The sequence below is a fragment of the Heterocephalus glaber genome, unplaced genomic scaffold (genome assembly GCF_053883595.1).
Source record: "Heterocephalus glaber isolate CG9 unplaced genomic scaffold, H.glaber_assembly_v1.0 deba00001761, whole genome shotgun sequence".
NCBI lineage: Eukaryota > Metazoa > Chordata > Mammalia > Rodentia > Bathyergidae > Heterocephalus > Heterocephalus glaber.
This window is the reverse complement of record NW_028258458.1, coordinates 1,280,763-1,308,526: the sequence shown is the minus strand read 5'-3', so window position 1 is coordinate 1,308,526 and position 27,764 is coordinate 1,280,763. Positions and strand designations below refer to the sequence as shown.

Sequence of the window (27,764 nt, the reverse complement as noted above, 5' to 3'; positions counted from 1 at the left end):
AAGTGTTCAAGTGGAAGGGGAACAGGGGAGGAGGGAGGGAGGAAGGAGGGAAGGGCCAAGAAAAAAGGGAAAATAGAAGGAAAAATGGAAACAAAGCTTCTGTACATAGGGAGGGGAGGGGCCTTGAAGGGGGAATGGGATAAAATAAAATAAATTCATTAAAAAAAAAAAAGTAAAAACATGCAGGCCAATTTCAGTGTCCTTAGAGAGACACTGGCCCAGGATTTCTCGGCGAACCCCACAAAGGAAAAAGGATGCTGCCATGTTCCTTCTGGAACTCTTTAAGAGTTAAATCTGTATCTGAGACCATCTGGAAGCACAAGCAGCAGGCATTTGGGTCTTAACTCAAGACTCTGGTCGTTAGTTAAAAACTAAAATTCCAGTCGTAACCCAAGTAACTCGAAGGTCCACTGTATTTCCTCCTCTCTTACCTCGTCGCCACAGGAACCGGCTCGGCCTGGACTACGGGCCTGGTCTGCCAATTTCTCTTGCTAATCAGGATGGAGCCACTCACTGCTGGCAGGGGCGTTGGGCATGAACCGGACGTCCCAGGCTCGTTGCGGTGGGGACATTGTGTCACCAGGTCTGCACTGCGCCCCTGAATGCGAACCCTTGTTTCTCTGCCTGTTCCTCAGACCGCAGCCCCTGGCCGACCTCGGGGCACCGCCCCCGAGCGGATGCGGCGGGCATCTGGAGAGGGTTTATTGCAGCAACCAGCGAGGGGGCTGTAGGCCCCTCTTGGCCCCCGATGTGGGCAGGCAGGCCGGGCCAGGGCCAAGGCGCTTATTAGCGTGGCAGGAAGTTCAGACCCGACCCAGAGGCCTCCAGGCAGAGCAACAGGGATTTGCGCCCCAGAGTGGCCTGGGTCTCGCGAGTTCCGAGTGGGTGAGTGAGAACCTTCCCTGCCTGGCCCGAGCCCCAGCCCAGGGCCTAGGGGCGGGGCGGGGCCCCCACTTTCATCCCCAGGACCGCGGGCGCCCGCACGCACGGTCAGAGCCTAACCCAGAGGTGGACCTCCTGTTCCCTCTGGCAGCACCTGCACCATGAAGGCTGTCTTCCTCCTCCTCCTCGCCCTGGGGCTGCTGGTGTCCCGGGGGTCACTGTGTTCCATGGACGAAGCCATCGATCAGAAGATCAAAGAGCAAACCAGCTCCCTAAGTGAGGACCCTGCGAGGTCCCAGGGGCTCGCTGGCCCCACCCCGGCCCGGCCGCTCACCAGGCCTCCGCCGCACCCGCCCCAGCCGCTTGCTTCCGAGCCTCACCCAGCCCTTCCAGCCCCATCCTGAGCCCAAGCCCAAACTCAGCCCAACTTCCACCCACCCCACCCACCCCTCAGCCCAAACCTCGTCCTCCTCAAAAACACCCAGATCAAGGCAGGGGTCCTGGGGGTGCTGGGTCCCCACCAGGTCTTCCCCAAGGGAACCTTCCTTCCTTCCTTTCTTTCTTCCTTCCTTTCTTTCTTTCTTTCTTTCTTTCTTTCTTTCTTTCTTTCTTTCTTTCTTTCTTGGTACTGGGGATCGAACTCCGGACCTTGTGCTTGCAAGGCAGGTGGTGGAACCACTGAGCTAAATCCCCGGGGGAGGGGGACCTTAAAAATAAAGGGGAAAATAAAGGAGAACCTTTATTTTGAAACAGGGTCTCACTAAGGCTCTAAGTTACAATCTCCCTGCCTCAGCCTCCCAGAGCGCTGGGATCGCAGGCGTGCGCCACGCACCTGGCTACAGGGAAACCTGTGATCCTCTGCCTATCTGCAAGCACCAGGGGGGCCCCTGGGGCACGGGAAGGTGAGGGGGCAGCTTGGTCCCAACAGGTGGTCCCGTCCCTCCCCCTTCAGTTTTAGAGGCTCTCGAGAAGGCAGACCTGGACTGCAGAAGCGTCACCTCCAAGGGGGACCTGGCCACCTGTCCCGCAGGTGAGTGCAAATCTCCTCCGTGCCCAGACTCGAGCCCCAGCCTCCCCCCTTCCCCAACCTAAGGGTCCCATTTCCTTTGGCCCCTGGTGTATCCGGTCTCCCAGCCCGGTGCCCACATGCGGCTCCCGGTCCCTAGCGCGCCTCCGCCTCCCGATTTCCCGCAGGCTTCGCGGTCACCAGCTGCGCCTGTGGCATGGGCTGTGGCTCCTGGGACGTGCGCGCCCAGACCACGTGTCACTGCCAGTGCGCCCGCATGGACTGGACCGCAGTGCGCTGCTGCCGCCTGCAGATGGCCTCCTGAGCCTGGGGGCGCCGCGGAGGGGCTTGGGGGGCTGAGGAAGCAGGGCCGAGCCTGGGAGGGGGGCTGGAAATAAACCCGGAGCTGATGCTCACGCCGAGCAGATGTGGCTTTGCATGGTTTCTTCAGCGCGCGGGCCCCGGCCTCTCTGATGAGAGTCGCCTCCTGGATCCTTCCAGAAGTGGGGAGTCCGGACTTTCTTTCGTCCACTTTCCCTCCTTCCCCGGTGTCTCCCACATCTTCCTCCAAGAATGGAACCTCGGCGTCCTCCAGCGTCACCCCCAGCCAAGGCGCGTCCCAGGTCCCCAGGAACTTCCTGGCTCCTCCATTGCCCCAGTGGGGCAGCCTCACCAGGACCTAGGTCAGCCTGGTAGCAGACATGTCCAGTAACCCCAGGGTCAGAGTGGGCCCCCAAATCGTCCTCAACCCAGAGCCCTGAGCCCCCAACTTCACCCCCCCCAACATGAGGAGGGACCCTCCAAGGCACAGGCAGAGTCGGGCATGGAGTGGGAGGAATATCTGCAGAGAATGTCTCCCCGGGGTTAGGAGCCCCAAGTTCACGTTTCCACATGGGCAGGCGTGGGTTCAAATAGATAGGACCAGCTGAACACACAGCCTCATGAATGCCAGAATTGAAAAGCCAGTTGGTGCTGTGATCCCAGCTACTCAGGAGGCTGAAGTAGGAGGATCGCAAGTCTGAGCTCAGCCTGGGCAACTTAGAGAGACTTAGTATTAGAAAAAAAAAAAGGAGCTCAATGTGAGATCCTGGGTTCAATCTCCGATACAGCAAAAAGACACAAAAATAAAACTACAGTGGGTACCCAGTAAATGTTGAATAAATAGCCATGTGTACACTTAGATATGTCATGCAGGGGCAGGGGCAGGGGCACGTACTGCATGTGTACACACTTATACACAGCCACACACCGAGTACACAACAGTTACCATGGCACTGCAGGTTGTTTTCCTTGGGGGTGGGTTGAGGCAGGGTCTCCTGTGTAGCCCAGGCTGGCCTTGAATTCATGGCGATCCTCCTGCCTCAGCCTCCTAAGTGCTGGGATTACAGGCATTTGACACCACAGCAGTCTGACACATTTTCTTTATTCTCTCTTTTCTTTAAAACTCTCTCTCTCTCACACACACACACACACACACACACACACACACCCCCAGGGAGGGTCTCACTATGTTGCTCAGGCTGGCTCCAAATTTGCTACTAGGTAGCCTAGGTTTGCTTTTTTTTTTTTTTTTTTTGAGACAGGGTCTTGCTATGCAGCTCAAGCTAGCCTTGAACTCACTAGTAGCCCAGACTGGTCTTGAATTCCTGGCGATCCTCTGGCCTCAGCCTTGTGAGGGCAGGGATTATAGGGATGCACCACCATGCCCAGTCTCAGGCTTGTTTTGAATTCAAAACCCTTCTGCCTCATCCTCCTGAGTGCTGGGATTGCAAATGTGTTTTCTATTTTAAAAGAAAATCCAGACTATTATCCCACAAAAAGCAGATGCTGGCCGGACAAACCCTATGAATATTTCCTACATGACAAGGCTGCTCACAGGGCTCCAGTTTAGCAGCTACTTGTTCCTCAAAGGAAGTCCAAGCTGGGTGTGGTGGCACACGCCTATAATCCTCACACCCATGAAGCTGAGGCCCGAGGGTTGCTACGAGTTCGAAGCCAGCCTGGGCTACATATGAGCCCAAGGTCAGCCTGGCTACATAGGGAGACCCCATCTCAAAAAAAAGAAGGCCACGGGCTAGGGATTTAGCTCAGTGGTTTCGTCGCCAGCTGTGCAAGCTCAAGGACCCGAGTTCAATCCCTGGTACCAAAAAAAAAAAAAAAAAAAAAAAAGTAAAGAAGGCCAGAGGGCTGGAGCAGGGTCCCAGACCAGCCCAAACTAGATTACGCTGCAATGCGGCGGCCCCGCCCCTGCACCTGTCCATCAAAACAGAGCCCGCTTCCCATTGGTCCGTCTCCTCCGCGCTGTTGTAATCGGATGACTGACTTCTTTCTGAGACCTGCTGTAGTGGAGCTGGCATCCAATCACTATCCCATTGATTTTTCCTGGGGAGACAGGACTTGGCAATATTTTGGAAACAGAACATTATCCTTACTAGATCGAAGTGAGCATTCCAAGTTACGTTGAATTTAACCACGGATTTTAAGCCAAACCATGGCTTAAAGCCAAACTTCCTGCACTTGACCAGGAAATTTTAAGACTTCTCACTTTTCTTCCAGAGAGAAAAGTATAATCCTCTGAAGCTGCGGTGTCCAATAGCAGCCTTTTAACACTTGAAACCTGGCCAGTCCGAAGTGAGGTGTGCCTTAGGGCAAAGACACACTTAATCTCTAAGACGGGGCCAAAAAGCAAACAAGGGGAGATAAGAAAAAAAGACCAATTGTAAGCTACCTTATTAACAACTTTTAAGTCGTTTTTATTTTATTTTTGGAGACTGAGTGTGTGGGGGGGATCTCACTATGTTGCTCAAGTAGCTGATTCTGGACTCCTGGGCCCTGATCTTCCTGCCTCAGCCTCCTGAGTAGCTGGGACTGGAGATACATGCTCCACACCCAACTTCATTAACAGTTTTTATTTTTTGAGACAGAGTCTTGATAGGTAATTCAGGCTGGCCTTGAACTCAGTATGTAGCCCAGGTTGGCTTTGAATTTGTAGCGATCTTCCCTGCCTCAGACTCTTGAAGGCTGAGATTAAAAAATAAAAGAAAAAAAGAATGTTTCTTCCTCTGGGGTCTCCAAGAAGAGGAAAACTTTGCCTCCAGGGTCCCAGCAAAGAGCACGGTAAGGATGGGGGCCAGACTTCTGTCCCACATGTGGGCGTGGGGTCCCAGTGGTTAACTGTCATTGGTTCGAGTCTTTCCTCTGTCCCTCTTTCTCTCAACACACACACACACACACACACACACACACACACACACACAAACTTCCTATAGAGTTCCTGTTCTGTCTCTAAGTCTAGGGGCTTCTTGTCTTTGCTGTCCCTGAGACACAGCTCCTCTTGGACCCTCTTGAGCTTGGTGAGAATGTCGCAGGGTGGCAGAGTCACGGATCCCTGAAAAGAGGAGGCCAAGCCTTACTTCCTTCCCCAGCCCCAGGTTTCCCCATCTGCCCAACACTTCCGGTGGGTGGGGTGGGTGGACACAGGCCCGCCCCACAGCAACTTCAAGATCGACAGGACACAAGCAGAGGTCAGGATGCAGGGAGCGGCGGCAGCCTTCAAAGAGAAGCGACAGGGCAACACAGGTGACAGCAGAGGTCAGGAGCCTGGGGGTGGGAAGGGAGGGGTCCGGAAGGGGGCCTTGGGTGGGAGAGGGGTGAAGGGGATGGAGGTGTGTACGGGAGGTTGTCTCCCCTCCAGGATGAGCGTGTGTGTGTCCCTGGCCACAAACCCACTCTGCGTACCCACGGAGCAGAGTTTAGTTCTTCCCTCCTTACCCCGCACCCCTGGAAATGTCCTGTGCTCAGGGTTGGGTGCATCTGGGCAGCTCTCTGCAGCCCTTCTCCCCAAATCCCACAAAGGTGCCTGTGACCCCGACTACGAGAACATCACCCTGACCTTCAGAGACCGGGCCCAGCCTAAGGGCAGTCACCCAGGACCCCTGACACCAGGTGTGTGGCCACCGCCTGCCCACGGCCTCCGCCTTGGGAAGGGCACTTCGAGGAGGCGGCAGTGAATGGTGGCTTGGAGGACTGCGGTGGTGACCATGTGCGGTGTCTAAAACGCTGCCTGCCGGGCTATGGGTGACACTGGCGACAGTGTTGGTGAGCCTGTATGTGACAAGGTGGTTGATGGGGAAGGACGAGGTGACAGCTGCTGATGGTGACAACGTTGGCCACCAGTGTTGGACACTGGCGCTGGTGGGGGTTGGGGAGAGCATTTGTAAGAGGTCTGTGATGGAACAGCCAGGAACAACTGTTGCTGGTGCCGGCCAAGGGGAGCGGTGGTGGCCGAGTTGTTGATGATGATCATGGACATCACTGATGTCCCGGCCGAAGAGGTATTGGAACAGCGAGTTGCTGGTGGTGTCGGAGAAGTGTTGATGGTCTGGCTAGTGTGTGGGGGGGAACTGCAGGTCACCCAGTGTCTCTGTCCCAGCTCCCGCCCAGCCCAGGCCACCCTTGTACAGCGCCCAGGTCCCCACCTGGCTGCAGAGGTCCATCATGAGCCTGTTTGTGCTCCTCGGGTTGATGTTCCTGTTCTGCATCATCCTCTCCGCCCTGGTCTTGGTGAAGAGTGAGTGTTCTTGGGCAGGGGGAGCTGGGGAACCCGTTTCCCCCAGACGTGCTCCCCTTCTGCCACCTCTGCCTGCAGCTCTGCTCTCTCCTAAACAGACTTCGAGATGTCCAGGGAGATGCAGGGTTTGAAAAGGGAGCTTTCCAACAGTGAGTGTGGGTTTGGCGGAAGACCCACAGGGTGGTGGGGGGCTCAGGAGGAGGGTGTCGCCCAGACATGGCCACCCCATGCCCTCAGTCTCAAGCTCGGTGTTGGAGTGCCAGGAAGAGCAAAGGAAGGGCTGGAGCAAGGTCTGGGAGGACATCGAGGAGGTCACCAAGCATATCGGCAAAGTCAGGAACCAGGTTGAAGCCGGGAACCAGAACCTGAAGACGGTGCCAGCAGGTGCCTTTGTGGGCCCACCCTCCACTGGGTGAATCTGTCCAATGCCCAGCACCAGGGGAGGAGATGGCAGGGCCCAGTCCTCCCAACCTTGGGGTTTGGATGGGGTAATGGCTGATGGCGAGTCTCCCTAGGGCTACTTAAAACTGTCGGGAACCCCCAAGTGCAGGACTGCGGTGAACCCCAGGCTGGAAGCAGTCTGGAGAGGACTCCCAATGGAAGTGGGGGCTTTGTCTGAGGCTGCATCCCAGATTTACCTGTTTCCTCTCCCATCAGAAGTAACACAAATCAGGACAAACATACAGAAAATCCTTGAGGCGCTGGAGAGGAAGACAAATATACGTAAGCCAAAGGCTGGGAGGTGGTGAGGGTGGAGCACAGGCCTGGCCTCGGGTCTTTCCCAGGGGCTGCGGGGTCTGACCTTGTTCCTGCCTTTCCCCCACTTAGCGCCACCGTCCAAATAGGAGCACACTGGAGCCACAGCTTGGAGGATGGGATTTGTGGCTGCTACTGAGATGGAAAATGGGTTCCCCCCAACTGTGAACCTGCCCCTCATTCTGTGAATAGAAAATAATGTATCAGAGTGCATGAGGGTTGTGGAGCTGCGCGCGCACGCGCGTATGCGCGTGTGTGTACATGAAAGAGCATTTTATGAAGGGTGAGAATTTCCCTGTGTCCCAGGGAAGGTGATATGGGTGTCAATGTGTGTTGTGTGCAAGTCGGTGTCACTACATGCGACACACGTGTGTGGCATGACGTGAGCACAGGCATTTCCCAGTGGGAGGCGGTGTCGGTAAGGACCCCACAAGTGTGTCACTGTGTCTGTTGCTGCCACGTGATACCTGCCTGTCCGCACACAGGCACAAGCACACCGTAGTGTGTCATGTTGTATAAACATGAGCACACTGTGGCACAGTCTCCCTGTACATGCAGGTGCTGTGTCTGCCTTGTCACCCCCTGTACCAGTGTGAGCGGGTGTGCCCGGCTATGTCATCCCGTGTTCAGATCACACACTCGCACGTGTCCATTTATTCCTGCACTCGTGTTTTGTGATTCATAAAGATAAAAATCAAGGGGAAACAACGAAGCTCTTAACCCGTTCTCGGAGCAACTGAGGGTACCTGAGGGGGGCAGGTGTGAACGTGGCGCGGGGAGCCCTGGGGCAGAAGGGTGAACAAGAATAAATGCCCTGCATGGGTCCCGTGTGTCCCTGTGTCCTAGAGTGTGTGGCTAGAGCGGGCAGCGGGATATCAATGTCCGCCTAAGCGCACAAGGGCCCACGGGTATCTACGAGCCCCTAGGCGTGTTCCCAGGGATGACCCTGTGCCACAGCACGAGTCCCTCAGCGAGCATCCTGCATGCACCGCACCCACGACTCATGCACGTACTCGAGACAAGAGACTCAAGCTCATACACGTGCCCTGGGGACAAAAGATGCGTGCTCAACGTCCTATGTGTGCCCCGAGCAAGTGACCACGCGTGCTACGGTCAAGCACAGCAGCAGATCCGCAGCGGACCACTTGCTCACACGCGCCCCCCAGCGGCCGCTCCCAGGCACCACCGCTCCCGGCCCGCCCACACGCCCGGCCCGCCCCGCGCCTGCGCACGCAGCCCTTTTACGGCGCCGTAAAGCAGCTCGGCCGGAGCGACCGCCGCAGTTCCTGGTGAGACCCTGTGGGCTGGCGACCCCTCCTTGTGTCGCGTGTCGTCCTCTCCCCGACCCTTCCCCGCGGGTCTGTGTGTTCCGAGCCGGCCCCTCGGCTTCAGCAGGCCCGGGTCTCTCTTCTTTGGCTCACCCCTGGAGGTTATGAGCAGGGTGGGCTTCTCCCCGGCCTGGAGGGCTGGGGCGAGGGTCTTGGCGTCCCAGGGTGTCGGGGTCCCGGCCCTGCGGCAGCTCAGCCCACTACCCCCATCGCAGCTGGTGAGATGAAGGGGTCTCGGCGCTCCCGCTCCCATCATCTGAACCCCGGGGAAGACCCCCTCCCCCGCTGGTCCGCCCTCGCAGACCCTGGGAGTCTTCTCGGCGTTTCTCAGACCCCCTCCCCCTCCCCAGCCGTGCATTATGGGAGCCAGGCGCCCCCCCCCCCGCCCCCATGGTGGAGGCTTCACCCCGAGGCGGGCGCGGATGGGGTTAGTTGACCCCAGCATCTCTTCTCCCCGCTTCCCTCTCCCCTCCACCGCCTGCTGTGTGGCTTTGTGCACCGCCAGGGAGGGACCACAGCGGCCTCTCCTGGCTCCCCAAGTCCCGGGGCTGACCGTGTACCCCTCTGTAGTTTCCCACCATTCCGAAACTTTTCTAAAGAGTTTGCAGATGGGAGCCCCCAACATCTTCTCTGGGCCCCTTATTCAGAGCTCATCCAGGTCATGGCAGGCTTCCCGAGTGACAGATCCACTGCCCATGGGCGTGGGGTTGGGTGATTTCCCTGTGTCTCCTGGCTTGGCCCATGGATCTCCCGTCCCCAGAGCCCCAGCCCTTCAGGTCCTGATACACACCCGGTCCCTCTTCTCCCGCTTATTTTGCCTTCCATTAGGGTGGGCGGGAAAGTTCTGGAGAGTGCATAATGCTGGAGAGCATCCTCCCGGGGTCCCCTCGAGGTCCCCTCCCCAGCGCCCCCGACACTGGGTGTCCTGGTCTCCGCACAGGGTGGCGGAGGTATGGAGGCGCGCTTCACGCGCGGGAAGTCGGCCCTGCTGGAGCGCGCGCTGGCACGGCCGCGCACCGAGGTGAGCCTGAGCGCCTTCGCGCTGCTCTTCTCCGAGCTGGTGCAGCACTGTCAGAGCCGCGTCTTCTCGGTGGCCGAGCTGCAGGCTCGCCTGGCCGCGCTGGGCCGCCAGGTGGGCGCTCGCGTGCTGGATGCGCTGGTCGCGCGCGAGAAGGGTGCTCGGCGCGAGACCAAGGTTCTGGGCGCGCTGCTGTTCGTCAAGGGCGCAGTGTGGAAGGCGCTTTTCGGCAAGGAGGCCGACAAGCTGGAGCAGGCCAACGACGACGCCCGCACTTTCTACATTATCGAGCGGGAGCCGCTTATTAACACCTACATCTCCGTGCCGAAGGAGAACAGCACGCTCAACTGCGCCAGCTTCACAGCGGGCATCGTGGAGGCCGTGCTCACGCACAGCGGCTTTCCCGCCAAGGTCACGGCACACTGGCACAAGGGCACCACCCTCATGATCAAGTTCGAGGAGGCTGTCATCGCCAGAGACCGGGCCCTGGAGGGCCGCTGACCCGCGGGAGATAAAGGATGCGGAGAGCCCCCTTGCCCAGTGTGTCTCGTGTCTCATGTCTTGTGTGGGGGCCTCAGACGTCTGCTCAACACCTTGACCCAGGTCCCGTCCCAAGCTGGTGAAGGAGGCCAAGGGCCAAGGGTATTTATAGTAGAAGGGGAGAGGGGGAGGGCCTGGCCTCTCTGGCCTTGGGCTGTCAGAAAAGTCTGGGGCGTTGGATGAGCCTGGTGGGTAGTGGGGAGAGAGACCAGGCAGAAGGAGCCAGTGGAGATGCTCGACTTTCAGGACTCACAGTGAGGGGTGGTTTGCAGGCTGGGGAGGGGGCAGGTCTGGGGGAGGGGTTTCAGGCCAAGATCGACCAGGGACTCTCAGGAAGCGGAGAGTAAAACATTTGCATAATGCAGTCCATATGCTCTTCTGATGGTGGGAAAGGAGCCACACAGAGCAGTAATGGAATAGGTGTGGCCGTGTACTGTGAAACTCTTGAGAATGGTTGTCCCACTGCCGCTTAGGACTTCTCTGCTCCCAGCGTGGTCCTGGGGCCAGCACCATCAGCATCGCCTGGGAAACCTATCAGTGCGAACTCTCAGGCTCCACCCACACCTCCTGCTCCAGTCTGCACTGCGGAAAAGTTCCCAGGGGTCCCTGTGTACCTCAGTTTGAGAAGCAGTGCTTTAGGGGGCTCAGGACCACCTGGAGGGCTCCTGATATCACAGCTGGCTGGGACTAACCCCTGAGTCCCAGAGTCTGTGGATTTGGGGTGTGCCTGAGAATTTGGATTTGTGACACATTCCTGGGAGCTGCTGGGTGCTCCAGGGACCACACTGAGAATGGTGGCTCTAAAGACTTGCCTGTCCTGGGACGGGAGCCCAGAGTTTTCTGGGTACTCCAAATGCTTTCAAGTTAGTCGTAAAATATACAGTTGATACCTGAACACATTTTCCTTGTTGGAAAGTTACAAGGTCTCATGTCAGGCATGACCACTGCCTATTCCCAGGAAACCTCTCCTGATTTTTAGGGGACACTGGATCACATCCTCCTCATTTCTTTCCCTTCTCCCTCCAGGATCCAAATAAGTTTGTTCTGAAAAGGAACCGTAGGAAACTTTAGCTGGGTCCCCTCACTGTAAGAGAAGGGTTCAAGGTCAGGGTGGGTGGAGATTTTACCTGTGCTGACGGGGTCGCTCTAGGGCCAGGTTGGAGGATGCTGGCATCATCCCAGCAAGAGGTGATGGTTGGGGTGGGCGCTGGTATGTTGGCAAGAAGGTAGCATGGGCAGGGTAAATGGAACTCATAGCGTGGAGTCAGTTGTGGAGTAGCTGTGGGTTGTGGGAGGCAGGGCACCCGGGGGCTCGGAGAGGTTTGGGCAGGATGGCAGCTTGGATCTGGAGTTGAGGGGCTGAGTGGAGGCATGTGTACAGGTCTGGGGGTCAGTGCAGAGAGAAGCCAGAGGCCTGGAGGGGATTGGAGCCCTGGGGAATAGGAGGCAGCAGGTCAGGTGTCCGGGAAGCTGCATTTTGGAAGGAAATGCAGGAGTCTGGACTCGGCAGCCCCAGGCAGGATATGGGGACACTGGCTGGAATGGCTTCCAGGGCCTCTGGAGAGAAGGTGGGCAGATTGCAGGAGCAGAAGGCAGGAGGCTGCAGTGACAGCCAGCTCTGCCCAGGGCAGTGAGGGTGCCAGGCAAATACTGGGAGGGACTTAGGGACAGCTTGTAAGCAGGGAGTGCTGGGCCAGGTCTGTCCCCTCTAGCTGAGGAGAAGCAGGGTGCTTTGGAGAAGGGAGAGCCTGGACAAACTGCAGGGTTGGGCTGCTTCTCATCAGGGGCAAGAGGCTAAGAGCCTGTGATCTGACGGCTTCCAGTTGCAGCATCTCTGACTTTGGCTGCTTTGGGCTGCAAGGTCTCCTTGGAGCCCCCAGGACAGCAGGGGAGGGAAGATGAGCCCAGCACTGACCATGCTGAGCCTGGCAGCAGCAACATCCTTCTGCAGGCCGTGAAGCAGGTTCTATTCATCCATGGCCACAGATTGATTTTGTCAAATATTTACAGGGCACCTGCTGAGCCAGGCATTGGAGACACCACTGGGAGGAAAATAAAGGTGCCTCCCCCACCCCAGCTCATAATCTAAAGGGGGAGGGCAGGGGTGAACAGGTCAGTGATGTGTTCTATTAAAAGGAGAAATCTAACCACACATGGTGGCCCACGCCTGTAATCCCAGTATGGCATGGTAGAAACAGGAACACAAGGAATGGGGTCAGGTAGCACGGTTGTTAAAATTTAATTTTTTTGCTGCCAGTGCTTGAACCCAGGGCCTTGTGCATGCTAGGCAGGCCCTGAGTTCAATTCCCAAGTGGGCTGCAGTTTTAAAGGGGGGCCAGTTAACTCAGGATAGGCCTCCCAAGGGCAAAGACTGGACAGATTGAGCGGGGCCGGGGTGGGGTTGGGGAACAGCGTGTGGAGGCCCCCAGGCAGGTGTGAGTGCATATTCAAGGAAGAGTGAGGATCCCGCACTCACACTCACAGGGGAATCCTGTAGGACTTGCGTTTCCTCTGAGCTCGAGGAAAACTTGGGGCACTGAAGAGGGAGACTGGAGCTGGCCACAGTGATGCACTTGTGTGGTCTGAGTGTGCGTGGAGACCGGGAGTGCAAGGCCGGCCTAGGCAACATAGCAAGACTCCATCTCAAATCCAACAAACAAAAAATAGGGAGAGGAGCAGAGGTGCCCTGGGGGTGAGGATGGGCGTGGCAGGAAGCGGTGGGAAGAGCCAGGTCTGAACACGGACAGACCCTGGAGGTGTCCAGGGGAAGAGCGGGGTGAGCATGGCCCCAGGGTTAGCCTGAGCCACGGTGGAGGGGTCCTGGGAGCCTGGCCCGTCACACTCAGCCTCAGCTGCATGTGGCCGAGCCAGAGGCTGCCTGGGCCTCGGCGTGAACTGGTCTCCACCGAGCACCTGCTGAGTGCCTCGCTGCACAAGGCCCAGCTCTGACCACTTCCTGTGTGGCAACTTACGCCCTCTCCTCTGCAGTCCCGGGCTGGTGACACCCCAGGGTCCCTATCTCCAGGGCGGGACCGGTCCATTCTTGTAACAAAAAAATAAACAGGGCGGAGAAGGTGTGAATTCCCACTCGAGTTGCTCTGGGTTCTCAGAATTGGCCTTGGAGGGGGCGGGCATGGGGTGGGGGGCGGAAGTGGGCTCAGGCACGAGGGTCTGGGATTCCCAGCTTCCATCCAGCACGCCCAGGCAGGTCTCCGGAGGGAGGCCTCATTGTCCCTCTCACTGATGCGGGTGGCCAGGAGGGCCTGCTGCCTGAGCTGGGGTGAGGGCTGTCCTGTTGTGCTGAGGAGGGGATGCTTCTGAGAGGCGGGTCCTAGGGGAGAGGTCTGTGTTCTCCACAGCTCCTGGGGTGGCTGGGCCGGCAGTCTACTCCCCAGCGGGCACCGAGCTTGCCAGCAGGGATGGTTTTGGGCCTTTGCAGGCAGGGAGGTGGTGATGGCCAGCTGGGCTGAGGAGCAAGAGACAGGCCCTCGGGGCACCAGTGGGAGCGGGGAAGGGTCAGCCACCAGTTTGGGTGGGAGCAAAATGTCACAGGGACCTTAGAGCCACAAAGTGGCGTCCAGCCTGGGGTCAGGGGTCCTCAGGGCCTGGCTCTGGATCTGGCTGTTCCTAGGGTCAAGAGGGAGGGAGGAGGGAGGGATCAGAGCGAGGTGGCGGAGCTGTCAGGGGCTGTGTGTGGAGCCAGAGCCCGGTGAGTTATCTGTGGAGTCCGAGGGGGTGGGTGGCCCGCATGTGGCCAGCTGCTCGCACACCCAGGCGTCCAACCAGGTGCGGCAGAAAGCGTCATTCCACTGCCCCGAGCCCTGCATCACCACGCAGTCCTCACCCTGGGCGTTGTTGGGCTCCCCTGACTGCCAGTTGCTGCCCAGAAAGGCTTGGAGTCAGAGGGGACTGGTGGGGGAGAGACCCTCCCCGGACCCCGGTGCCTCCCTCTGGGTCTGGGCCTCCCTGGGCTTGGACGCTGGCCCCTCCGCAGTTCCATGTCCCCCTCCCCCAGATTCGACCTCCAGTCTGTGCCTGGAGATTCCTCCCTGAGCCCCTGCCTCTGCTGCTTCCCTGAAGGCTGGAGCAGCTGCTCTCTGGGTCTGGACCCCTGGGCTTCTTCACTAGTAGGGGCCTCCCCATCCAGGGAGCACCTCTCCCGTGGTTACTCCGCCTCCTCCTCAGTCTCCCGGGGCCCCGTCTCACCTGTAGTCCAGGGGGCTCCCATCCATCCAGGTAAACTCCCCCTCTATGTCCAGGTCACGAAGGCCAATCCAGGAGCCCTCCTTGTTGGCGTGTTTGGTGAGGAAGTCCTAGGGGGCAGGACAGGACTGGAGGACTCAGGGAGGGGGGCGCTGAGTCCCTCCCACCCCCTACAGGGGTGTCCTCCTGACCCCCACTGACCACAGCTTCTGCAGAGCCCAGGCTACCTGCTCCTCCTGGCTGTGGATGCTGACCAGCCGGCCTTCCAGGTCATTGCAGGTGAACCGGGCCTGGACCCACTGCTTGGGGCCCTCACCGAAGTAGTAGCACTTCTGCTGGAAGTTGACCCACTGCTTGGGGCATGTGCTGCACTCAGAGCCTGGGGTTGCACATGGAGGAGAGGCTCAGGGGGCACTGTGGGTGGTAGTGTCTCTGCTGGACTCACCCAGAGCCTAACAGGCGATGCCACAGACCACCTTCCCTGGGGCACTCATGCTGCCCACTGTGTAGGACCAGCTCCACAGTGGGACCACCTCAGCCACCAGCACCATTGCCAGACATCTCAAGGTTAAAACTTCACCAACATCGCCATGGACACCTCAGGGTTGGCAGTGCCTCAGTTTCCACCAACATCATCACAAACACCTCATCCACCAGGACCGTTGCATGATACCTCCATGGTTAGTTGAAGATCAACATCAACCCCATCACCATCACTACCGCAGGGGTAGCAGCCTCTCAACTGCCACCGACATTACCACAAACACCTCGACTATCAGGACCATCCCCATAAATACCTCCCTGTCTGGCACCACGTCAGCCAACGGCACCACCATGACCTCGGCCGTTCTACAGTCAGTAGCACCTTCCTACAGGCTTAGCAGCACCTTAGCCACCATCACTGCCACAAGCAGCGCAACCACCAGCACCATCACCACAGACTCCTCACAGCCAGAAGAACCTCAACTGCCAACGTCATCCCCAGGAGTGCATCCATGGTCAGAAGCTCCTCAGCTGTTGACACCGTCACTCAATAAACCCATGGTCTGCAACACCTCAGCCACCTACACCATGACCAGAAACACATTCATTCGGGCCCAAGGTCAGCATCACTTCATCACCAGTGTCATCACTGCAGGCTCCAGCTGCTGCCAGCAATGTGTTGCTACGGCCCACACCATAGCCCATCCTGTGCTTGCCAACCGCACCAGCCATGCCCTGACCACCAGTGCCCATGCTGTGGCCAGCCCGCTGGCGTATCTCCCTCTGCACTGTCCCCACCAACAGCTCCAACGGCCCCGGCCACCATCGCTGGTAGCACCACCGCCCGGCCCCAGTGCTCCAGCCCCCTTTAGGGAAGCTGAGATGGTTTCCTCCTTTCAGGGGCACTGATCCTGAGAGCCCATGGGGAATGAAAAGGAAACTGCAGGGAGGGGTCCCTAAGTCCCCCACCCAGGGCCAGCTGGTCTCTCGCCCTTTTCCCCACCTGGGGAAGCTCTCAGACATTGTAACTGTCTCCAAGACTCCAAGGTGGGAGATTAAATCTGCTGTTACTGGATTGGTTCTCTTCTGCTTTCAAATAGTGTTTTTTCAGGTGCTGGGGATTGGAGTCAGGGTCTCCTGCATGCCGAGCAATGCTCTATCCCTGAGCACTACCAGTCCTAAAACTGCCTTAGATTTTTTCTTCTTTTTTTTTGGTACCGGGGATCGAACTCGGGTCCTTGCACTTGTGGGACAGGCAGCAGAACCACTGAGCTAAATCCCTGGCCCTGGCTTAGATTTTTTAACGGGACTTGGGTGTCCACAGCAGCGGGAGTCAGATGTACTTCTTGCCTACGCGATGGTAACCAATGCTCAGCCCTGTGGAGGTGCAGCATTAAAACAGAAAGAGCACCTCTGGGCCTCTAAAGGAAGCTTCGAGGGATGCACATGGTGGCATGTGCCTGTAGAAGCAGCTACTCCAGAGGCTGGGGCAGGAGGACCACTTGAGTGCCAGAGTTCATAAAGTTCGAGGCCTGCCTGAGCAACACAGACCCTTGAACAGGCATGAGGATGAGGACGAGGATGAGGATGAGGGTGATGGTGACCATGTGCCCTGACTGTCTTTATCACAGTCATCCTGAGGCAGCCCCAGAGCTGGGCTCAGACCTCAGGCCCCGGGGCCAGATTTGGGGAGGGGGCCCTTAGGGACAGGGCAGGATGGGGACATCGGTGGTGGGGGGGAGCATGACCCAGCGCCCCCTCCTCTTCCCTCCCCAAGGGAGCCCAGTGGGGTTTGCTGCTGGGGTTCCCAAAGGGACTCTTTCCCACCGAGCAAAGCTCCTCCCTCTTCCCCTGCCCAGTGGGGCAGCTGGGGCTTCCCAGAGGTGGAAGACCTCAGTCAAGAGCAGGTCAAGGCTGGGGTGGTGGTGGGGTGGGTGGCAGGGCTGTAAAAGCCTGGTTTCCACCGCACGTTAAAGGCGCAGTGGCTGGCTGCTCTCTTACAGCCTGCTGGCCTCCTGGGCCAATGTCCCCCCATCCCTGCCGCCCCGGGAAGGATCCCACGGGCCCCGTTGCCTTCATCGCTGTCGACATCCCCTTCCTCAGCCCCCTGGCGGTCGGTCTCCCGTGGGACTGCGGCCAAGGGGATCCTGCTGCTGGTGACCCCCGCGCACACTCACCCTTGGACACCTGTATCTCCATCCACAGCTTCGCCACCTCCTCCTTCAGTCTTCCCATCGAATCCAAGGCCGAGCGCCTCTCGTTCAAGTCTTGAGGGACCAGGGGTGTGTGTGTGGGGGGGAAGAGATCAGCGCTCCGAGACCAACCGCACCCCCCTCCCGCTCCCCACAGCCCCTCCCAGGCTGACTTTGCGACTTGATGCTGCTCATGTCCTCCTGAAGTCTGTCCAGGTTCCAGGAGAGCTCGGAGTCTGACGGGTGAGAGAAGCGGGCTGGGCTCAGGGGGGACACACGTGGACCAAGCGTCACCCCAGCCTCACGGTGCCCTGTGGCCGCGGGCCACTGTCTCCCACCAGGCGCTCACCCTGGGATTTCATCTGCTGCTGCTGGGCTCGGAGCTCTTGGACGGTCTGTGACATCAGTGCCGCTGGCGACCGGAGGGACAGCGTCATCGAGGGCCGAGCCCCGTCTCCCCCACCCACCACTCTGCAGCTCCAAGGGGTGGCAGGGGCACAGCTGGCCCCACGAGTGTGCCTGGTGCTCATCCAGGCAGCCGCCTTCCCCAGCGACTCACCCTGGGACCTCTGGGCCATCTGCTCACTCTGGTGCCTCTGCAGTTCTTTGGAGAATCGAGAGACTGCAGCAGCGGGGAGAAGAGGTGTCCCAGGAGCCACAAAGGCCGGTCCTTGAGCCCCACTCCAGCCCCAGGCTGGGCCCTCCTCCACAGAGTACCACAGTTGTGGCTTTTTTTTTTTTGTACGGGGATAGAACTCGGGACCTTGCACTTTCGAGGCAGGCAGCGGAACCACTGAGTTAAGTCCCCACCCTGTGGCTTTTTTTTTTTTTTTTTTGGTACCGGGGATCGAATTCGGATCCTTGCGCTTGTGCAGCTGTGGCTTTTTGTTTCTCATGTTTTGGGGGTGGGTGGGAGATGGGAACATTTGGGAAGGTGCAGGCAAGAATAGAATGAACATGTGCTCCCTTTCCTCACCCAGGATTCAATATGAAATCCTAACGTACAGTTCTGCAATTTAGTGCTTCCTGCAACTTAGCTCATTAGTTCCTGGCACCAAAATCACAGGCATTTTACAGAGGAGGAAACCGAGGCACAAGCGGGTTCCAGCTGCAGTGTGCAGGTCCTGTTAGGGACTTCGCCAAGCCTCCCCGGAGGCTCTCCATTTCCCGCTGGGGAAGGGAGCGTCCTAGGTTCTCGGGAGGACGCTAGGCCCTCAGAGGGCTCAGCGACAGGAGAGGGACCAGAGCCGACCTGCTGAGCGTCACTCCCCCCACCCCCTCGGGCCCCCATACCGTTCTGGGCGGCAGTGACTTCCAGCTGTTTAAAATTCCTCAAGGTGTCCCAGTCTGGGGGCAGGGGGCAGGGGGCAGGGAAAGGGAAGATGGGGTAGGTGTCCTGCCCACGCACGCCCCACCTGCCAGCCCAGCCGGGGGTGGGGGCGGGGAGGAAGGTTTGGGGGATAACCCAGGGTCGGGACGGGGTGGCTGGGGAGGGGCAGGCATATCAGTCGAGGTGGGTGACAAGAGGGGGCTGCGAGGGGGTCCCGGGGCTGGGGGTCCTCACGCCACAGGAGAAGCAGGGTCAGCAGCCCGGCCCAGAGCGCCGCGGTCAGCAGCCCCAGCAGCGCCAGCTGCAGCCCCCGCCGGCAGCGCCTCTTCCTGGGAAAGTCGAAGAACTCTGCCGGGTCTGGAGGGAAGATGAGGGGCGCGGGGGAGGCCAGGCTCCGTCTCCGCCCGTCTCCGCCTCACCTGGGCCCCAGCGTCCGGGAGGCTGTTCCGAGGCCCCGGGGCAGCGCGGGTCTGCGGGTCTCGGCCCTCTGCCTGTGCCGCTCGGTGTGGGCCGCGCCGCAGCAGGCGGGGTCCGATCGCGCCCGGGTCCCCCCAGACTCGGAGCCGCCCGGCCCGCTGTCCTGCCGACCCGGCCTCAGGCGCTGCCTGAAGCCTGCGCGGACTCTCGCCCCGTCCCAGGCGCACGGCTCCCCTCAGCTCTCCCGGGAGCCCCGAGGCCTCACCCTGGCTCGGGGGGCTCATCCTGCCAGGCTCCCGGCCGCTCGGCCTCCGACGCCCTCGGCTGCCAGCGCCGGGAGCCGCATTTTGTGCAGGGGGAGTTGGCACAGGGAGGAGGGGCCCTCTGCGTCCCTCTCCGGCCGGCCCGGGGCCAGGAGCTCGGGAGGTCGGCTCAACTCCCTACCCGACCCTTGGGGTTTTTCTTTCTTTTTAAAAATTCCATCCTCCTGGCTGGAGGGGGCCGGGGAGCACCCTCATGTCCCGAGTCCAGGCAGAAGAGCCCTCTCACCCGAGTACTGATTTTCGGCCATGGCAGTCCTGCTTGGATTCTCCCGGTGACGGGCCGCTCACTACCTGTCCAGGTTGCTCTTTCAGGGACGCGTCACAGCTCGGCCGGGATCTGGGTTTTAGCAAAGCTTAGGATGAGACACGGAGCCCTCGTATCCGCCTGGGGGGCTGCGGGGCTCGGGGGCATCTGCTGACTTTATTCAGTCCCCAAGCCGCAGTCAGCATTGTGGGCAGCAGGAGACACGGCTGGTGGGATCTCGGCAGCCCAAGACCACGGGCACAGGGCCGGGCTGTGCTCTGGGAACGTGAACGGTGCACGTGCACCTGGGAGAGCCACGCGCCTTCGTCCTCCGCAGAACAGCGATATTAATAATCCTGTGCTGTCGGGTGTCAGGCGCTCGGTGGGAAGGCGGACAGCGCCCAAAGGCCACCAGCTCCCACTGGCAGGGCTGCAGCCTCGCCAGGGCTCAACGTTTCTTTTATTCTTTTTAGCTTTTATTACCGGATGTTTGTGATGTAATTGCGTCGGCCGTAGGGAATGGGTGCATATGCCGTACACATTGCATCTTATCTTTTTGACTTCTCCTCCCCCTTCCCTTGGATCTCTTTCCATCCCCAGATCTTTTTCCTATTTCCAAAAATTCTACCTCCCTGTTTCCTACCATCTCTCTTTTATGGGCCAGGGATTTAGCTCAGTGGTTCCACTGCCTGCCTCGAAAGCCCAAGGACCTGAGTTCGATCCCCAACACCAAAACAAAACAAAACAAAAAAAGAATCAAGCATCTCTCTTTTATTTTGCTCCTTAAATTATTTGTTCTTTGGGTTTCTCAAGTAAGAGGAACCATGTGATATTTAAACTTGTGTGTCTGATTTATTCCAACAAGCATTGTGGTCTCAAGATGCGTCCATTTTCCTACAAATGACTCATTTGTCCTTCTTTATGGCAGAGTAGTACTCCATTGCATATAAATATCACATTTTCTTTTTCTTTTGGTACCAGGGATCGAACTCAGCCCCTTGTGGTTGCAGAGCAGGTGGCAGAACCACTGACCTAAATCCCCGGCTTTTACCACATTTTCTTTATCCATCCTCTGTTGGTAGGCATATAGGCTGCTTCCAAGATTTAGCTATTATGAATTTGTGTATAGTGGCTCAACCTTGAACCTTAGTTTTCTGCTCTGAAAAATGGGGGAGAAGGGCCGGGGATTTAGCTCAGTGGTTCCAGCGCCTGCCTCACAAGCACAAGGACCCGAGTTCGATCCCTGGTACCAACAAACAAACAAAAAAAAAAAATGGGGAAGAAAATAGCATCTGACCCATGAGGCTGTGACAGGATTGGGTGATTTACTAATGCCGTCGGGCTTTCTCTGTGCAGAGGGTCTTCAAACCCTAAATGTGATAAACATAAGCATCCACTTCTGCTAAAAATGCAGAGACTGTTGCCTGGGCCTCAGCTTCCTTCTCATCCAACACGCTCAGAGTCCTTCGACTTTAGAGCACTAGTTCAAAGGAGACCAATCGAGGGGCACCTTGCTGTGTGACTGTGGCCAAGTGGTTCACCCTCTCTGAGCCTGGTGGCAGGGGTGTGAGCCAGCCAGGCTCTGAGGAGCGGCAGTTCAGTCCCATTCTGCCATCATGAGAGGAGCACAGGGCTGTCACCATGCTGGAACCCAAGGTGGGCAGACGTGGGCTGGACTCCAGCTCTCTCTGGATGACTACCTCAGTTTACTCACTTATAAATGGAGCAGCAGTGCTGACCCGACTGGCAATGCAAACACATAGTAGATGCTCAGTAAACCTGGGGGCAGGGGGAGCAGCTTAACTGCACATCCTCTCTCAGGGGAACCACGGCACCCAGAAGGTAAATCAGTCAACCACCTCACATAGTGAGGGAAGTGGAGCTCGAACCTGAGACCTTGGACCTGGAAGCCTGTTCCATGGGCCACCTGGAGCCATGCCTGCTGGCAGGATCCTGATACCTGGTCATGACTCTATGTGGAGAGGTCCTGTCATTGTCTGCCACCTTCCATGGCTCCCCAGTGCTCTCTACAATCAGCCCCCAGTGGACCCAGGACTCAGTCCTGGCATTCACTTCCACCGAGTGCCTGTCTGTTCTGCCCACAGGGTCGCTCGCTCGCCCACTGCCCACCTCCCTGGTCATCGCCCTCCCAGGCTCAGCCCAGGGCCGTTTCTTGCAACTCCCGTCAGGGTCCAGTGTCATGGCCAGCCCTGTCCCTCACGTGCAGTAGCACAGGGCCACACACTCACGCGAGCTTGGAGCCGTCAGGTCCTGCCGGTGGCCAGTCAGAGGTCAGCCAGCCAGAGTGGTGAGAGAGGTTTCAGCAGCAGGAGACACACTTTCTTCTGAAAACTGGTGACTTCTGGCTTCACGGACCTGATTATGGGCCGGCCACCCAGAGAACCTCAGTCCCACGGTCTTTCCTGGCGCTCCCCACAGCCGGGGAAAGTCCCGACTATTATTACCTCAGTTCTCAGGTAAGCTGGCTGACTGAGACCCAGCCATGCTAATCGAGTTCCTAAAATGCCCCAGGAAGTGAGGGGGCAGAGTCGAGATTAGAATCAGGGCTAACACGCACTAGGTCCCCGAGCTACTGTGGAAAGGAAGGAGGTAAGAACAGAGGGAAAGGAAGAAGGAGAAAAACACCAGAGAGAGAGGCCTGACATTCAGGTCAAATATGACAATTAGTATCCCGTATGCACTAACAAATCCGATTTTGACAACCTCCTAGGAGTCTGATGCTTTGCTTAGCAGTGTTGCCTATGAATGAAAGAGTCAAAGCCCCAGAGAAGAAAATTAACCCCCCAAGGTCGCACAGCTCATAGATAACAGAGCTGGGATTTAACCACTGTGCTTCCCAGCCTCCCCTTGGCAACCTGCTCTTGTTCCCTAAAAGGTGCCCCTGACCCATAGGCTCTCCTTCGCTCCTGCAGGGAATGGGAGCGTCCCTTTTGTGACCCCCTCCTGGATGGGCCGCCTCCTGTGCCTTTCGAGCTGAGGATGCCCACCTGTGCCCCGACAGTTCACCTCTCAGTCAAGACTCAGCTGGGCTGGGCATCCACTGTGCCCTCTGGGGTGGAGAGGGACCTGGCTGGACCTCTCCCGGACGGTGCTCCCCCAAACAGCCCTGCTGCCGGGCCAGTGGCTCTGGCGGCCTGAAGGCTCTGTGTGCTCCCCCTGAACGCACCCTGGGCTCACCACTGATGCAGGTGGCTGGGTGCGGAGATGGGCAGGGGGAGCGAGGCCAGGGGAGCCCGGGAGCAGGGGCTGGAGCTGCTGGCTGTGCTGAGCACTGAGGGACTTTCGGGGGGAACCAGGAGGGTGTGGACCCTTGGGGCTGGGGGCTGTGGTGGGCGCCGGGACGGGGCGGAGGTTGGAGAGGGGGCTGTCCAGGGAGAAGGCCTGCAGGAGGAGCCTTGAGAGCAGCCGCTGGGCCCAGGGGAGCCGTGGGATGGAGGCCAGGAGAGGGACAGGCTTCCTGGCGCCTAAGTGTGGGTGAGGGTGGGGAGCGCTGTGCACAGGGCCTCCCCTGGTGTCCCCTGGATAGCCTGCTCCCCCAGTGAGGAGGAGGGAGAGGAAGGGATCTTGGGCACAAATTCCTGTCGGGAGGTGTTCAGGGCACAGGTGGAGGGCCTGGTCCTGGGTGGGCCAGGAGGGAGTTGGTCTTTTCTTTTCTTTTTCCTCCCCCTTCCCCTCTTTTTTTTTTTTTTTTTTTTTTACAGTACTGGGGCTTGAACTCAGGGCCTTTGTGCTGAGCTATATCCCCAGCCCTTTTAAGAAATGTTTATTATTTATTTATTTATTTTGAGACGGTCTCACTAAGTCACTAAGTTGCCCAAGCTGGGCTTGAACTTGCAAACCTCCCACCTCAGCCTCCCAAAGCACTGGGATTACAGGTGTGGGCCACCATGCCCGGCAAAGTTTAGTGCTTTGTCAGGAGCAATGCTGCATAATTTTAGGGAAAAATCATTTGGTTAGCCTAGTTCTCCTGCCTACAGCCCAGCTATGGAATTCCGAGACAGAATTCCATTTTGGCCCGGGTCACAACTGAGACCTCAAGGATCCGGTGATACTGGGATGCTCCAGGACCAGAGTACAGCAGCTAAAGACATCCTGGGAGGAACAAAATCTTCATCTACTCACTTCCTCATTGTCCTTGGATTTTACATCTTGTTTACACGGATGTACTGAACTCTCTGCAAGTCATTTGCTACATTTGTTTCTCCCGATGGACTGAATAAAATGTGTGGTTTGCTGCCCAGAGCAGCGCTGATCAGACCCAAAACTCAGCTTCTTCTCGTTCTCATTTTTCTACCTTTCCTGTAATTCGCCCTGTGCTGCCGTGGCTCGCAGGAGACCAGGACTCACTGCAGAGGTTCTAGTAACGTCCCCTTTCCCTGTTCCCTACAGTGTTTTTGTGCTTCTCAGTGTTCTGCAGGGTCAGGTGTCCCAGCCCCACAGGGTCCTTTCCAGGCTGGTCCGCTGGGTCCCCCCTTGGACTTCACTCAGACCGGAGGATGCTGGAGGGGCCCCGGGAACTGAGTCATGTGACCATCCCACTGCTTCCGCTCTGCGGTGTCCACCCCTGCCCCCTGCACGCTTAAGGGGAACAGGAAACCCTGCGGAAGTGGGCCCCGGCCTGAAGGTGTTAGTTCTTCTTTTAGGTTCTTGATTGCCCAGCCGGGTGGGCGGGGCCCTGCATACTGCCAACCTGGATCCGCGCTCAGCAGGAGCCAGCTGGGGCTCCGGCCTCCAGGGCCCCCAACAATTCCCAGCCAATCCCAGCTGGCCTCAGCCTGGATATCACCTTAACAGACGGGCCCAGCTCAGCACCCGGGACAGTTCTCTGCAAAGGGACCGTGGGGCCCTGCCACCCTGACCCAGCCTCATCTGACACAGCCTGGGCTCAGCCCCCGTCCCTCCTGGTGTCTCCAACGGGAAAAGATTGAGCACCGTGGGGGAGATGGTGAAGGGTAGTGGACACACGAAATCCAGTAGGGTTTCCAGGAGGAGACGTTGTTTGTTTGAGACAGTGTCTCATTGTGTAGTTCAGGCTGGCCTTGAACTCACAGCGATTCTCCTGCCTTAGCCTCCTGAGTGCTGGGATTATAGGTATGTGTCACTAGGCTGGCTGTTTCTTTTTTTTATTGAGGATCCTCACACTAGCAGCACCTTCAGATCCCCTCATCCTCTTTATTTTGAGGCAGGGTTTCGAGAACTCACTAAGTTGCCCAGGCTGGGCTGGAATTTGAGATCCCCGCACCTCGGCCTCCCGGAGTGTTGAAGTTACAGGTGCGCAGCACTGCACCCAGCTAGGAGGAGACAGCTTCTAAAGCTGTGTTGCTCACTTTCCTCTGCACCTGGGGGGACCCCACCCAGGTGTCCTGGCCCGCCCCGCCCCCCCTCCCCGAGCAGCCCCGGAAGCCTCAGCCCCCAGGGGCCCCAGTGCTATGGGGAAGTGGGGTTCTGAAGAATCAGGGTGGGGCCCGGATGAGGGTGGCTGTGATTCAGCAGGGCAAGAATTGTGGAGTGTGGGTCCCCCAGCACATGGTCACACACACAGATGCACAAATACACAGAGGCACAGACTTACGGGCACTGCACTACCAAGCCACTGACCCACAACCAAGACACAGGTATCGCACGATAAATACACAGACACACACAGACATCCACACACGTACAAACAACACCATCCAACCACAGGTTTGCAACAATACCCCACACAGATACAGCCCACAGACATCTACACAACATGCACACGGAGACAGGGACCACATAACACAATCAATCTGCAGACACAACATGAGAGATATACATAATATGTACACACAAAATCACCAAGTTCATAGAAATAGACACCACACAACCAAACCACACGCATATACAGGCAAAAATACATCGACACAACTCATACACAAAACACAAGACCGCACGATACGGCCAAAACACAGGTACAGATCTCCACACAGACACGACGTAGTGTAGCCACACTAACACGGGTGAGCACACAGGCACCCGGGAGGCACGCGGCACAGACTCACGATGTGGACACCACACAACCCTCAAATGCAGGACGGACACTCCGGCTGTACACTGCACACAGATTCACACACAGCAGGACCACGTACAGCGTGACGCACACGCGCAGAGGCGCCCAGGGCAGACACGCGGCGCTTCCCACGCAGACGCACAAACGTGCGCGCGCTGTCTGTCCTTGGCCGGCAGGGCTGTTCCGGACGAGCACTCCGTGGGCAGAGCCGTGTCCCCCTCCTGCTGGGCTCCGCCCTGCCCCGGTTTCGCCTGTGTACCCCTCTGTCCTCTTCCAACCCTTGGCTTCGCTCACCCCGGTCCTGTTGACCTCCTACATCACACCCCTTAGTTCAGCCCCAGCTTTGAACTTCATTTGTTCACCTATTTCTTACTGTTCTTTCCTCTTCCTTCCTTCCTTCCTTCTCTCTCTCCCTCCCTCCCTTCTTTCTCTCTCTCTCTTTCCTTCCTTCCTTTCTTTCTTTTTCTTTTCTTTCTTCTCTTTCCTTCCCTCCCTTCCCTCCCCTTCCTTCTTTCCTTTCTCTCTCCCTCCCTCCCTTTCTCCCTCTCTCTTCTTGCCTGTCTCTGTCTCTCTCTCTCTCTCTCTCTCTCTTTCTCTCCACTTATTCAGTAAACAATCATTTTCGAGCTCCTACTGGGGGCTGTGCACTGTAATGGTCACAGCAGTCAATGAGCCAGACAGAGCACCAGTTCCCCACGGGGAGTGTAAACATTCCACACTGCAGACATGCATGGTACTGATAACACAAAGATGAAAAAATTCCTGTTCTCAGACCTAGGTTTCTGCAGAGGCCGATGGGTGTCAGACAGTGATGAGGAATACAGTGGACCAGAGAATGACAGGTGCTGTTGCACAGGGCGGCCCGGCTGGGCTGAGTGGCTTGCCTTTGAGCTGGGGGCCCTGAGTAGAGGGAAGGAGCCAGCCTGTGAGGATGGGGCCCATGGCAGAGGAAACAGCACATGCAAAGGTCCTGAGGCCTGTGGTGCACATGTGTGGAGCAGGCCCTTGTGCCTGGAATGGACTGAGCCCAGGTACAGGCTGTGCTCCTGCTGATCACAGTGCTGCCCCGCCCCATGGACCAGGGCCCTACATGTCCTCCCACCTCCTTCCCGGGTCCCACTTCCACACCCCCACTTTTGATCAGTCTGTCCCTTCCTTCCCACGGTGCCTTCCTTAGCCTTGCTCTCCCTGAGACCCCTCCTCAGTCCCTTCCCTTCACACAGCTCCTGACCATGTCTTCCTCCTGCATACAACCTGCCATGGCTCCCTTGTGCTGAGGGCCCGAGGCTCCAGCTGCCCACGGCCTGAAGTTCACAGGACTCTGCACCACCAGGTCTTTGCCTCCGCCCAGAGTGCTGGGGTGCACAGAAACCCCCCTGCCCACTGAGGCTGGCCTCACAGTGCTCTGGGTCCCCTTCCCCAGCCCTAAGCCGTGTTCCCTTCCTGGAGGGGCCAGAGGGGTGGCCCTGAGCACCTTCCAGGCTCTTCAACAGGAAGAGGGAAAGGTGTGTGGGTGGGACCAGATCGGAGCTGCCTTCCCAGAGCTTTGGCATGGAGCTCGGGCTTGCTTTTGCTGGTGTGCCACTGCGTGGGGTGGGGAGAGGTCAGGGGTGCTGCTCCGTGACTGTGACGGGGAGTTGAGCACCCTAGGGTGCAGTCCCAGGCCCTCTGCTCACTCACTCCCTGCCCCCTGCGGGCTGGGCCTGCGCATCCAGGGGAGGGGCTTCCGAGGACCACCCGGGGCAGGTTCTCTGAGGAAGCCCAAGGTTCCCCGAGAGGATGGGATATTGTGTGCTGACCCCCAGAGTTCCTAAAGCCAGCCTTCCTCTCAGGGGCCCAGGCCCTGGGCCTCCTGGAGACCCAGGAAGCCCCTCAAAGACCAGCCGGGCTCCTCTGATCAGGATCTTAGACCCCACCCTAGGGACCCAGGCACAGCCCCGAGGGACTGAGGAAGCCAGGACCCAACCCCACTCAGGGAGTCTTGGCCCAGCTCCTTGGGGACTTTGGTGTGGGAGAGTCTAGGGTTTTTTTGCTGTTGATTCTTTTTTACATCTTTATTTGTATTAGTCCCTGTTCGCAGTCCCTAGCGGTTCCGTTCATCTTAGGGAATCGCTGCATGCACCTCAGTCCTCTTGATTCTTTTTTTCACGTCCCCTTCCCTCCTCCCTCCCTCCACCCGGCTCCCTGGACACTGCTGGACACACAGGGACACACTGGGGACCCTGCGGAGGAGGGGGAGGTGGAGGTCCCAGCCCCACCCCTTTCCGTGCAGGGCGGGGGCTCAGGGTCCTCGTCCTTAAGGTAGGAGTTGGGGCCACGAGGGGACGCGCTCCCCAGGGGATGGGGCTGCCAAGGGCTGGAAGAGAGTGCGGGCTGTGCCTGCTTTGGAGAGGCCCCAGGGGCTTCCCCAGATGCCTCAG

General features: G+C 58.2%; 4 protein-coding genes across 7 annotated transcripts; 3 read left to right on the top strand and 1 right to left on the bottom strand.

The window, feature by feature from the left end:
• Nucleotides 1-337: 337 nt before the first annotated feature.
• Retn (resistin) lies at nucleotides 338-2,330 on the top strand. Its single transcript, XM_004865358.4, has 4 exons — nucleotides 338-885; nucleotides 1,034-1,158; nucleotides 1,835-1,912; nucleotides 2,077-2,330. The coding sequence occupies exons 2-4, from the start codon at nucleotides 1,044-1,046 to the stop codon at nucleotides 2,211-2,213; spliced, it is 330 nt and encodes a 109-aa protein (XP_004865415.2). The 5' UTR covers nucleotides 338-885; nucleotides 1,034-1,043; the 3' UTR covers nucleotides 2,214-2,330.
• A 2,981-nt stretch (nucleotides 2,331-5,311) lies between these two features.
• On the top strand, nucleotides 5,312-8,043 carry Mcemp1 (mast cell expressed membrane protein 1). Of its 3 annotated transcripts, none has more exons than XM_087202029.1 (7): nucleotides 5,312-5,467; nucleotides 5,744-5,833; nucleotides 6,321-6,458; nucleotides 6,557-6,607; nucleotides 6,696-6,842; nucleotides 7,116-7,181; nucleotides 7,287-7,471. In XM_087202029.1, the coding sequence occupies exons 1-7, from the start codon at nucleotides 5,419-5,421 to the stop codon at nucleotides 7,301-7,303; spliced, it is 558 nt and encodes a 185-aa protein (XP_087058155.1). In that variant the 5' UTR covers nucleotides 5,312-5,418; the 3' UTR covers nucleotides 7,304-7,471. The 3 variants fall into 3 exon arrangements, with proteins under 3 accessions (XP_087058155.1, XP_012921293.2, XP_012921292.2); XM_013065839.3 differs by having other exon boundaries at nucleotides 5,317-5,479; nucleotides 7,287-8,043; XM_013065838.2 differs by lacking the exon at nucleotides 5,312-5,467 and having other exon boundaries at nucleotides 5,527-5,833; nucleotides 7,287-8,038.
• Nucleotides 8,044-8,443: 400 nt separating this feature from the next.
• Trappc5 (trafficking protein particle complex subunit 5) lies at nucleotides 8,444-10,096 on the top strand. The gene is made up of 2 exons (XM_004865363.3): nucleotides 8,444-8,503; nucleotides 9,483-10,096. Exon 2 carries the CDS (start codon nucleotides 9,495-9,497, stop codon nucleotides 10,059-10,061), a length of 567 nt encoding a protein of 188 aa, XP_004865420.1. The 5' UTR covers nucleotides 8,444-8,503; nucleotides 9,483-9,494; the 3' UTR covers nucleotides 10,062-10,096.
• A 2,227-nt stretch (nucleotides 10,097-12,323) lies between these two features.
• Fcer2 (Fc epsilon receptor II) lies at nucleotides 12,324-21,664 on the bottom strand. Of its 2 annotated transcripts, XM_087202028.1 has the most exons (11): nucleotides 21,542-21,664; nucleotides 19,275-19,385; nucleotides 18,543-18,665; nucleotides 18,272-18,325; nucleotides 17,538-17,600; nucleotides 17,328-17,390; nucleotides 17,152-17,214; nucleotides 16,964-17,053; nucleotides 14,531-14,682; nucleotides 14,307-14,413; nucleotides 12,324-13,979 (listed from the first exon to the last, which is right to left on the bottom strand). In XM_087202028.1, exons 2-11 carry the CDS (start codon nucleotides 19,294-19,296, stop codon nucleotides 13,781-13,783), a joined length of 936 nt encoding a protein of 311 aa, XP_087058154.1. In that variant the 5' UTR covers nucleotides 19,297-19,385; nucleotides 21,542-21,664; the 3' UTR covers nucleotides 12,324-13,780. The 2 variants fall into 2 exon arrangements, with proteins under 2 accessions (XP_087058154.1, XP_012921231.2); XM_013065777.3 differs by lacking the exons at nucleotides 18,272-18,325; nucleotides 18,543-18,665; nucleotides 19,275-19,385; nucleotides 21,542-21,664 and having other exon boundaries at nucleotides 13,603-13,979; nucleotides 17,538-18,029.
• Nucleotides 21,665-27,764: the final 6,100 nt, after the last annotated feature.

Coding starts and splice junctions, on each gene's coding strand:
- Retn (XM_004865358.4), top strand. CDS start 1,044: ATGAAGGCTGTCTTCCTCCTCCTCCTCGCCCTGGGGCTGCTGGTGTCC. Junction 1,159..1,834: donor AGAGCAAACCAGCTCCCTAA/GTGAGGACCCTG, acceptor CTCCCCCTTCAG/TTTTAGAGGCTCTCGAGAAG. Junction 1,913..2,076: donor CCTGGCCACCTGTCCCGCAG/GTGAGTGCAAAT, acceptor GATTTCCCGCAG/GCTTCGCGGTCACCAGCTGC.
- Mcemp1 (XM_013065838.2), top strand. CDS start 5,548: ATGGAGGTGTGTACGGGAGGTTGTCTCCCCTCCAGGATGAGCGTGTGT. Junction 5,834..6,320: donor CCCAGGACCCCTGACACCAG/GTGTGTGGCCAC, acceptor TCTCTGTCCCAG/CTCCCGCCCAGCCCAGGCCA. Junction 6,608..6,695: donor GAAAAGGGAGCTTTCCAACA/GTGAGTGTGGGT, acceptor CCATGCCCTCAG/TCTCAAGCTCGGTGTTGGAG.
- Trappc5 (XM_004865363.3), top strand. CDS start 9,495: ATGGAGGCGCGCTTCACGCGCGGGAAGTCGGCCCTGCTGGAGCGCGCG.
- Fcer2 (XM_013065777.3), bottom strand. CDS start 17,937: ATGTTCATTCTATTCTTGCCTGCACCTTCCCAAATGTTCCCATCTCCC. Junction 14,683..16,963: donor GGAGATACAGGTGTCCAAGG/GTGAGTGTGCGC, acceptor GTGCAACCCCAG/GCTCTGAGTGCAGCACATGC. Junction 14,414..14,530: donor TCCACAGCCAGGAGGAGCAG/GTAGCCTGGGCT, acceptor CCTGCCCCCTAG/GACTTCCTCACCAAACACGC.